Here is an 11,507-nt window from a genome sequence, read left to right on the forward strand (position 1 = left end):
GGACCTCTGTCTTCAAAGGATTTAACTTCAACCGGCTCCCACGTAACCATCCAGCCACAGCTTCCAAAAATTTGATCAGTGTGTCAGGACGGCCATTCATCAACAGATAGAGTTGGGTGTCATCAGCATACTGATGACAGCCCAAACCAAAACTCTGGACAAGCTGGGCAAGGTGGCGCATAAAGATGTTGAAAAGCATCAGGAAGAGTATTGCACTCTGTGGCACTCCACACAGCAAGGACTGGCTTGACGACAGGTTCCCCCCCCCCCAGTGCCACCCTCTGTCCCCGACCAGAGAGAAACGAGCGCAGCCACTGAAGGACTGTGCCCTGGATCCCCATGTCAGCGAGGCAGTGGTCCAGGAGTTTGTGATCGACCATGTCAAAGGCTGCCGACAGCTCTAAAAGTATCAGCAGCCCCGACCCACCTTGATCCAGCTGCCTGCGGAGATCATCTGTTAGGGCGACCAGAGCTGTCTCGGTCCCATGACCAGAGCGGAAGCCGGAATGGAATGGATCCAGAGCCGATATAGAAAAGAGGCGATAGGGAAAGAGTTGACCATGGGTAGGTAAACTAAGCCCCAGGGGCTGGATCCAGCCCAATCGCATTCTAAATCCGGCCAGCAGATGGTCCAGGAATCAGCATGTTTTTACATGAGTAGAATGTGTGCTTTTATTAAAAATGCATCTCTAGGTTATTTGTGGGGCACAGGAATCAGTTCTTATTCCCCCCCCCAAAAAATATAGTCTGGCCCCCCATAAGGTCTGAGGGACAGTGGACCAGCCCCCTGCTGAAAAAGTTTGCTGACCCTTGGGGTTGACTTATCAAGAGCTATTAGAGTGGAGTCAATAAGACTGTAAAATTAAAACAAGGGAATGGTTAACAATGGAAGGTTATAGATTCCAGTGGTTATCTCATTTACAACTAGCAGAGAGATCAAAGTTGGATGAAAGGGCTAAGATTTACATTGTGCTATGGTATATAGATGATATAGATATAGATATAGATATAGATATAGATATAGATATAGATATAGATATAGATATAGATATAGATATAGATATAGAGAGAGAGAGAGAGAGAGATAGAGATAGAGATAGAGATAGAGATAGAGATAGAGATAGAGATAGAGATAGAGATAGAGAGAGAGATAGAGAGAGAGAGAGAGAGAGAGATAGAGATAGAGATAGAGATAGAGATAGAGATAGAGATAGAGATAGAGATAGAGATGATATAGATATAGATAGATGTATTGACGCTTTCTAACTCAGGTTAATTTGTTTAGAATGTGCAAAGGTGTTGCAATTATTTGTGGGAAGAATATGAAGGGACATTTTATCATGCCTGGTGGAATTGTAAAAAAAACAACACCCTAAGAAATATTGGATGCAAATACATACATCGATACAGAAGATTTTAAAAGTTAACATTCAACTGAAACTGGAACTTTTCCTGCTAAGAAGAATGGATATACAGTTAGAAAAGGACTATGGAACGTTATTTCAACACATGACCACAGTGGTGAGACTTTTATATGCACAAAGATAGAAAGATTCATCATACACAGCTCCACATCTCACTGCTGTATGAGTGCCTTCCAGAGCTGGGCAATGAACAAGAGTTCCTTGGTCGGAGATGATCCACTGCCACTCTTGCCCTGCCCTAGTTAGTGCAGTAGCACCCATGACACATGGCAGCCGAAACTGGAGATAATACCATCTTCATACCTAGCCTAAGTAATTTTTAATATCTGTAGAGAGATGGGAGATTAAATGGATTCTGGTGCATGATGTTCCTGGCACTGGGCGTACTCTGCTAGCTTTTTGGAGCTAGGGTAAAGGTTACTATCTATCCCAAATGTTTACATAAGTAGATATTTCTAAGTCACACAATAGTCTTTTAAGCCCTATGAAACCTTTGGACAGATGAGATTTCTTAACTATGAGCATGTTTTCTTTCACTGGACCTGATTCTGTGTGCAGCCGCTGCCTCGGATGTAGAAACTGAATAGCCTTCCCCATCTCTTGATCTTTATGTGAGCAAAAGCTTCATCTGCAATGTTTACTTTTTTCCCTAGCATGAAGATAAAGGCTACCTCCAGACTGCAGAAGCTTTGTGGGAGGCATTCAATTGCATACCACAAATTCAGGTTTGTGCAGTTGCGGTAAATGAATTAAGGAGCTCTGTCACAATGGAGAGTGTTTGTGGGGGTGCAAGGAGAAGCAATTAAAGTGGATGTGGTTGCATTGCTCCACAGATCTGCTTAAGCATCGAGGTAGGGTTCAGAGCTTCTGCAAGATGAAGAGGTCACCTGGCTGTTAGCCATGTGAAATACAAAATAGGGCTGTAGCTCAATTCCAATCTGCTTTGCATGTGCAACATCCCAGCTTCAATGCCTGACATCTCCAGATAGTATAAAGATTCATGCCTGAAACTCTGGTGAGTTGCTGCCAGTAGTGTAGACACTGAGGTGGATGAACCAGTGGTCTGACTCTGAATATTCTACATGTTCTTATGAAAATGAGAAGAACAAGGACTCACTCCATTGGCTCTGCTGCGACAGGCCAGCTTCTTCAGGTCTCCTCTCCCCCCAACTATCACCTGGGAAGCAGCCATTTGACCAGGCTGCCTCAGTGGGAGAGAGAGGAAGCAGGGTTCATTGCATCCGTTGTACATCCTGCCCATGGGCATAGCCAGGATTTATTGGGGGGGGGCAGGCTATATGTTAGGGAAGCAGAAGAGAGTTATCTGTGATGCAATTGGTCAGCTGGTTGTGTTTTTATTTATTTACTTTATTTGGGGGGCAACTGCCCTCCTGTCTCCCTGCCTACGCCTATGCTTCTGCCTCTGGTCACAGTGGGCAGCCAGATGGCTGTGGGAAACCTGCAAGCAGGACCCAAAAGCATATGCTGCTCCAGACAATATTCAAAAGCATGCCGCCACCAGCCATGACGGCCGAACACAGCCTCCATCATGGCTAGTAGAAGAAGAAGAAGAAGAGTTTGGATTTGATATCCCACCTTTCACTGCCTTTAAGGAGTCTCAAAGCAGCTAACATTCTCCTTTCCCTTCCTCCCCCACAACAAACACTCTGTGAGGTGAGTGGGGCTGAAAGACTTCAAAGAAGTGTGACTGGCCCAAGGTCACCCAGCAGCTGCATGTGGAGGAGCGTAGACGCGAACCTGGTTCCCCAGATTACGAGACTAACCACTACACCACACTGGCTCTCTATCAGTAGCCACTGATAGCCTTGAATTTGTCTAAGGTAAAGGTAAAGGGACCCCTGACCATTAGGACCAGTCGTGACCAACTCTGGGGTTGCGGCGCTCATCTCGCTTTATTGGCCGAGGGAGCTGGCGTACAGCTTCCGGGTCATGTGGCCAGCATGACTAAGGCGCTTCTGGTGAACTAGAGCAGAGTACGGAAACGCCATTTACCTTCCTGCTGGAGTGGTACCTATTTATCTACTTGCACTTTAATGTGCTTTCGAACTGCTAGGTTGGCAGGAGCAGGGACCGAGCAACGGGAGCTCACCCCGTCGCAGGGATTCGAACCGCCGACCTTCTGATGGGCAAGCCCTAGGCTCTGTGGTTTAACCCACAGTCCTCCTTTAAAGCCATCCAGGTTGGAGACTTCTGGGGTGGCACCACCGGCAATGGCGGACTCCCTCTGAACCGGAGGGACCAGCTCCGCATGAAACGGGTCTTTTCGGCTGTGTCGTAGCGGGGACCCTTCTGGAAATCACAGGCGGATGAATCCTGTGACCGTGGGACTCGGCAGGCACCCTTAGCGCCCCCCCAACCCACAAAGGAACCCACAAACGGGCTCTGAAGTGAAGAGGGGGAAGTGGCGCGGTGCTGTGAGTTTACTGCTTTTTCTGTGGAGCGAAGCCGCATAGCCGTTGCCAGAGAGCGCTGCCTTTTTCCTGGGACAATTTGGCACTTAAAATAACTAACCGTGAGTACTGGAACAGTAAATATTTGGACTTCAAATAAGAATTGGCGAAATAAGAAGGAATCTGGACTTTAAAACTAACCCTAATTTGGTACTGAAACGGGAAGGATAAACAGGAAGTCACCCTTCCGTTTCTTTGTAGTTAGAACAAAGCAAAGACAATACAAACTAGAGCCTTAAAAATTATTTTCAAAGGATCGACTTTCATCATTTTAAATCGCTGAACCCCTCTTCGGCAGCAGGAGAAGAAGGGGGATTTTTCCTGAGTCGTTTAAACCTGCAGAAGTGAAGTTAAAGTAAAGTAATTTTCCACCATCCTGACCCTGGAGCGGGGTGTCAGATTTGAGGTTTGAAGCTCATTGACCAGAAATAAATGTTTTGACAGATAGTTAAAAGAAGAGAAACATTGTGACTCCATTGTTTCCTTTCGTCTTTTAAAAGAACAAATTTGGACAAAATATCTTGAAAAAGAAACTTTGTTGTTATTGTTTCTAAGGAAAAGAACTACCAGAAGTCTTCCCCCTAGAGGGGAACTGTGAGATTGTAACTAAATTTTGGGAACTTGCAGCTGTTACTGATTACAACTGTGGGAAAGAATTCGTGACCTTGTAGGACAATGCCTTCAGAAGCACTGTTGGGTGCTTTCTGCAAAATAAGTGCCCTATTGGATCAGTTAAGTCAGAAGATGGATTTTATGACTAATGCGGCCAGAACCATTGAACAGGTAGTGGGAAATCATATGGAGGAAACCCAGGAACCAAAACAGGAGCGTGCCATGACAGAACAACTGAAAGAAGAGGACCTTGTTGAACCATGGGCGCCAGGGATGGAGGGACTTTTGGCCCAGCAAGAAAATGAGTATTTGGATTTGATAAATGAACTTGGAAAAAACCAGATTCTGAAAGACAAAGTTTGGCTGGAAATGGGGGGTTGGACTGACCCCCCCTATGCAGGGATGTTTGGACTCTCAGAATCTGGCAATGGGCCGTCAGAGGTTTGGAGTGGTTGGGACTTACCTTGGAGGGAATTGGAAACATGTTTACTACTTGAAACATGTTTTAAAATACCACATGGAGTTTAGTCTGGACTATGAGAAAGGGGCTGATCTGTCGAAAAGGGTCAAAAACACTATCAAGCTGGAGTTCCCACGAGTGAAAGGAAAATATGAAGAACTGCGGAAGGGACATGGAAGAGATTTGATGGCCTCGGATATAAGATCACCAGCTTAAATGGGCCAGACTAATGGGACAAAAAGGACTGATAATCCCGGGCCCGGGGGGAGGGGACGCTGGAAGAAGATTGGATTGTTTTTATTCTCTTTTTTTATTGTCAGAAATGTTTTTTATGAAAGTTGCAAAAATGTTGAAATGAAATTATTAGGCTCTTGTAAGAATGTTTAAAGAAGTAGGTAAAAAGGTAATGGTTATGAGAAGCTGGTAAAAATAAGATTTAAATTTTAAGTTTTAAGGTTTTATATAAGATAAGATGAAAATAGAGCAAGGTAATGTATTGACAGAATATTATGAATTATGGAAAGGATTTGCTGTGACGAGGAGGAGGTCATGGAAAGAAGGTAAAGAAAGTGGAGAATTTGAAAATGATGATTTTATTTTTTCTTTTTATCTCTGTTTTTGTCTTTTTTTCTGTAATTTTGTTTTTTTCTCTTTTTGTGATTTTAAAAATTCTTTTTTCAATAAATATCATTAAAAAAAAAAGCCATCCAGGTTGGTGGGCAGCCATGGCTCCTGTTGGAGCCAATTCCACAGTTTAAATTGCGCGCTGTGTGAAATCCTTTCTTTTGCCAGTCCAAAATTCACAAGTTCTCGTGTTATATGAGAGGGGAAGAAAAACTTTTCTCTATATCAGGCCTCGCACGAGTCTATACCTCACGTGGCCTTTTCGCTAAGCTAAAAAGTCCTCAAGGCAGCCACCTTTCTTCACAGCGCACTCCGCCCTGGGTGAATGGGAAATGAACCCATCCCGCCGGTTTCTGCTTTGCCGTGACCTCCTTCTTCCCTCTTGCACTCCTGCCCCTCCCGGGCTCCGCCTCCTCTCGCCTTGAGGTTTCTGCTCTGAGCAAAGCGCTTCCCGGATCAGAGCGACACCGTCCACGCTCGGCGACGATGGTCCTTTGGGCAATGGCTCCGGAGGGCGCGCGGCTCTTCTCGTGGGCGCTCGCCCTGTTCGCCCTGCTCGCCACGCTGCTGGCCGTCTTGCTCGCCCGCTTGCTGCTCGACCAGTACTGGAAATACATGGAGCTGAAGTCCATCCCGGGATTCAGTCCCTGGTACCCGCTGCTGGGCAACGCGCTTCTCTTTGAACGCGATGGGGAAGGTAAAAGGCTGGTGCCCGGTGGTGAGGCGCCCTCTCCCTCCTGCTGCCAAAGGCAAGCGCGCGGAGCGCGCGCGCAGTTTTTCCAGGCGGGTGGGGACACAGAGAGAGCAACCAGCTCGCTTCTCTTGAGATTTGGCAGACGTCACCTGCCCAACGCGACGCTTCTGGGACAGGCACAAATAGGAGGCGTTGTGAAGCAGCCGCCCTCCGCCTCCCAGACGGATCTCCTCGCTTGCGGTGGTTGTTTTGGGACCTTGCTTTTCGTTTTATCGCCTCATTTCAGCACTGTACAATACAAACATTATTTATTTGTTTAGCGAGAGGCGTTACAGAAGATGAGTACAACACATTTTTTAAAATATATATATATTCACAGTTAAAATGATGATCAGAAACAAACATTTTGTCAGATAAGAGTTTGCTCCCCTGAAGAATTTAACTTATCACCCCGACAAACTAAAACTACCTCTCTAAAGACAAAACTGGCCACTTTTTCAGAGGTGTAGCGGGACCTGTGCCCCCAATAAAAGGTGAATCTAATAATCAATCTCTCACTACCCATCAATCATGTGGAGCTCCTTTGTATGGAATCACCTATTAAAGGGGCTCATTTACATGGTCAGACTGAGTTCTAAGCAAATCTAAATATACTCTTAGATGGGAATGATTGAGCATGCTACATAAATTAAAACTTTACTTGAAAGTGGGAGGCTGAAACCAGCTCCTTGTCTGAATTTTGGAAGAGGGGTCTATTGTGGTGTGGCTTTTGATCTTAGTTTAGACTATGCAATAAATTTATTAGAACAAGTAACCTAGAGGTGGGATCACTGAATTTATCCTGTTCAAACCAGATGCATGTCTTCTCAGCCTTCTTTCGGCAGATGATGAATTACTTTGAAGACTTCCGGAATGTCCCACTGCTACAGCTTTGGGTAGGACCACTGCCCTATGTGGTCTTATATCATCCAGACACTATAGAGGTGAGTCTCTCATGCTTAGTTTTCTCTGCAGGGCTGGAGAACTCACCACCACCAAAGGCCCCATTCCCTTGGGTTTAGAATGCCTAGTGGGTGGTGCTGTAGCAGGTGGTGAACAGGGGTAAAGTGTAAGTCAAAATGTAGGAGGAACAGAGCCAACCCAAAATATGGGTCGTAGTTTTGAATCAATATGTGGCCATCAAGAGGTGGGGTCACAGTGGGAGTCACTGCTATTTTGTGTGTGGTGAACAGTGCTTTGGTCAATACGATTTCCCATGGTCAGAGTGCAGGGCTTCAGGGCCCTGTAGAGGTCCTTACCATTTTGATGTCAGGATCTGGCATACCTTGGGGCATAATCAAACTTGGGGAAACTAAACAGAAAGCAAATAAGCTGCTACCTACATTGCAAACAGCTTAGGGGGATTTGTGGTCAAGTCTGCTAAAACACTAGCCATCACTTTGAACTCAAATACCGTATTTTTCGTTCTATAGGACGCACATTTCCCCCTCCAAAAATTGAGGGGAAATGTGTGTGCATCCTATAGAGCGAATGCAGGCTGCGCCGCTAAGCCCAAAGCCAGAACAGGAAGACGGAGCACTGCGGAGAGCTCTGTCTCGCTGCTCTAGCTTGGGGACGGCTGCGCGCAAACCTCTGCAGGGCAGCGAGGTGCCTTCACCCCACTGTCCTGCAGAAGCTAGCAAGGCTGTTCCCAAGCCAGAACAGCGAGACGGAGGGCTCCGTCTCGCTGCTGTAGCTTGGGGGCGGCTGTGCGCAAACCTCTGTAGGGCAGCGGGGTGCTGCGCTCCAAAGGCTTCAGGGATCTTTGAGGCTGGCAGTGGGGGAAAGCAGCGCTTCTGCCCACCGCCAGCCCCACAAGCTCTGGTGAATGTACCTTGAACACACCTTGTTTTAGAGGGGGAGAACAAGAAATTCCCCCCCCCCCGTTCTCCCCCTCCTATGGTTCTGTGCGTCCTATGGTCCGGTGCATCCAATGGAGTGAAAAATATGGTATATTTTAAATTTTCTCTCTCTTTGGCAGGTTGTTTTGAGTAGCTCTAAGCATATTACTAAATCCCGCCCTTACGACTTTCTGCATCCTTGGCTAGGCAAAGGACTTCTAACAAGGTAAAGGAAAAAGCAACCCTGGAATGTGGTGTACCCTTTTGGAACACAGCATAGGTGGCATGTCCAGTACTGGATGAACAATGAAACTTGTTCACAAGTTTCACCATACACGTATAATGAATGAGTGAAGGAGGAAGTGGAGATGAAGTCATAGGTAAAGATAAAGGGACCGCTGACCATTAGGTCCAGTCGTGACCGACTCTGGGGTTGTGGTGCTCATCTCGCTTTATTGGCCAAGGGAGCCGGCGTACAGCTTCCGGGTCATGTGGCCAGCATGACTAAGCCGCTTCTGGCGAACCAGAGCAGCACACAGAAATGCTGTTTACCTTCCTGCTGGAGCGGTACCTATTTATCTACTTGCGCTTTGACGTGCTTTCGAACTGCTAGGTTGGCAGGAGCCCCAGGGACCAAGCAATGGGAGCTCACCTCGTCACGGGGATTCGAACCGCCAACCTTCTGATTGGCAAATCCTAGGCTCTGTGGTTTAACCCACAGCACCACCTGCGTCCCAAGTCAGGCACACCTGAAATCCATCCCACTGCCCACTCTCTACCTGCATGTGTGCTACTGAAAAGAGCCATTCCTTGTGTACAGAGGCGTCTATTGTAGATGGGCGGCCCCTTTCAGATACTCAGCTGTGTGTGTGGACTTTGGGTGCAATCCTGCTCTATTTCTCCTGTTCAGTACCTCTGTAACCTAATAAAATGGCCAGCTGGGGGCAAGTGGGGGTGGGATGGAGTGTCTGGAAAGCTGTTCCAGGTCCTGCTTGAAAGCATTGCATGTATTTTGCTTTGAGATTTGTTTGTGTAGAGAAAGATAATGTTTAAGTTTTTCTTCCACAGCACTGGGGGCAAATGGCGGTCCCGAAGGAAAATGTTAACGCCCACCTTCCATTTCACCATTTTAGAAGATTTCCTCGAGGTGATGAATGAACAAGCCAATATCCTTGTTCAGAAACTTGAAAAGCATGTGGACAAAGAGCCGTTTAATTGCTTTTTCTACATCACATTGTGTGCCCTTGATGTAATCTGTGGTAAGTGCTGTGGTTGCTGTCAAAGTGTTGCAATGAATGAGGTTTCCCTCTCAATTTCAGGAAGAACTTACTTTTTTGTGAGGCCTGAACAGAAGAGTTGTTTGTCGTCTATATTGAGCACATTCCATTTTTTTTATTTTTTAAAAAATCATAAATTCATAGAACTGGAAAGTTGGCAGATACCCCAACTGTCATCTAGTCCAATCCCCTGCAATGAAGGAATCACAGCTAAAGAATCATTGACAGATGGCCACCCAACCTCCAGTGAAGAAAAGTCCACAACCTTCACAACCTTTCATGGATTGTAGGAGCAGGATTCTTTAACTGATTTTTATTTCCTTTGTTCCTAGAAACAGCTATGGGCAAGAGCATAGGAGCACAACAGAATAAGGATTCGGAGTATGTCAGAGCTGTCTACAGGTAGGTGCCAATGTGATTATTCTAGCAGCAGGGACGGGGAACCTGTAGTCTGCCAAAGGTCCAAGATACTGGTGGCCAGAGTCAAACAGCATCAGGAGAGCCACAGGTTCCCCATCTCTGCAGCACAGCCTTGATCCACAAATAGTTTTACAAGGGGCTAGATGGAGAAAAAGACTCTTTCCCTTCCACAATGCAGATAGCCTTTAGCTTGAACTTGACTGCATGATAAATTTGCAAAGGCCTGCTTTGCATGATCTTCATCCCCACCCACCTTTTTGGAAGCAGATTGCACAATCGGACCTCTATATGGGATTATGTAGACGCCCTGCTCAGTGGAGGAGCTGAGCACTGCCCCAGTTCTATGTCATGAACTGGAACTCTGATTATCTGTTTCACGTGTCATCCATTTTTCTCTGCCTTTCTACACGGCACTCAACTTTGCTCAGCCTAGTAGCAAGAAATCTGGGCTCTTTGCTGTACTTCTCATCACTTTCCTGGAGATAGACCCAGCCTTGTTGCTTGTTACCCTAGGATGAGTGTTCTGATTCAAGAAAGACAGAAGTCTCCTTGGCTCTGGCCTGACTTTCTGTATCATATGTCCAGAGATGGAAGAGAACATTACAGGAACCTGAAGATACTCCACAGCTTTACTGATAATGTAAGCTGCTGAGTTTTCTCTTTTTGCGTTATATTTCATAGACACAGATACTAAAGTGTGTTCTGCTAAGATTCACAATGGTGCCCCCTGCCCCGGACTCCGGAGCCCTGTTCAAGGCTTGTTAGCCTGGGCATGTGTGGGCAAAAGTTTGCAAAGGGACATGTTGGGCCAGCCCCCAACATTGCTGACAGTACCCCCTCCATTCCCAATCTTCGTACATTTAGAGCAAAGATCTAATGAAGGCTTGCAGGTGTATTTTCCTAAACTCACTTTCAAGACTCCTGGAATTTGGAATCCCACATTCAGGCTACCTAATGGATCTCATGGCTGAATCAGGATTCAAACTCAAGCCTGAGTCCAACACTAACTACAATGCCTCACTGTCACCATTTTGTTATTGCCGGTACATCAAGTGTGTCTTCATAGCCAGGGGACATAGCTAAGTCCAACAGAGATAGCTGATTGTTTTATTTGGCACTGCAGGGACTGCACACATTGGATTATGCAACCTGAGAAATGAATGGCTTTTTTGTTTTTATTATCTAAGGTCATTGCAGAAAAAGCTCAAGAACTAAAAAACCAGGAGAAGCATAGAAGCGATGCTGTCAGCAATGGTGATCAAAGCAAGCGCAAAGTCAGGAGGGCTTTTCTCGATATGCTTCTGAATGCCACAGATGATGATGGGAAGAAGTTGAGCTACCTGGACATTCGAGAGGAAGTGGATACATTCATGTTTGAGGTAGACAAGAGTGCTGGAGTAGAGTGGTGGTTAAGGAAGCAATCCCGTTGAACTGAATGAGCCTTATTTCCAAGTAGACATGTTAGAAGGATTGCATTGTAAGAGAAAGGAAGGCCTACAATGGGTGCCCCAAAGACAAGACAACCTGCCTGCTGCCTAGAGGGAAGCACTTCCAAAAAGACTCTTGCTTTTCATCAGCTAATTAATGGGAAGCAGTGGTAGATTACAAAATAAATTAAAGTCGTATCCTGGAAGCAAAGCTAGGG

General features: G+C 46.1%; 1 protein-coding gene across 1 annotated transcript in view; it reads left to right on the forward strand.

The window, feature by feature from the left end:
• The first annotated feature begins 6,054 nt into the window (after window positions 1-6,054).
• Window positions 6,055-11,507, forward strand: part of LOC310686322 (cytochrome P450 4V2-like) — an 8,124-nt gene continuing 2,671 nt past the window's right edge. Inside the window, exons 1-7 of the mRNA XM_083460000.1 lie at window positions 6,055-6,288; window positions 7,156-7,268; window positions 8,306-8,391; window positions 9,234-9,424; window positions 9,775-9,844; window positions 10,376-10,502; window positions 11,050-11,241. Of these exons, the coding sequence (XP_083316126.1) occupies window positions 6,078-6,288; window positions 7,156-7,268; window positions 8,306-8,391; window positions 9,234-9,424; window positions 9,775-9,844; window positions 10,376-10,502; window positions 11,050-11,241 (990 nt within the window). The 5' untranslated portion in view covers window positions 6,055-6,077. The remainder of the gene's footprint in view (window positions 6,289-7,155; window positions 7,269-8,305; window positions 8,392-9,233; window positions 9,425-9,774; window positions 9,845-10,375; window positions 10,503-11,049; window positions 11,242-11,507) is intronic.

Source organism: Podarcis liolepis (assembly GCF_965112155.1).
Source record: "Podarcis liolepis genome assembly, chromosome: 9".
In the NCBI taxonomy this organism is placed as follows: Eukaryota; Metazoa; Chordata; class Lepidosauria; order Squamata; family Lacertidae; genus Podarcis; species Podarcis liolepis.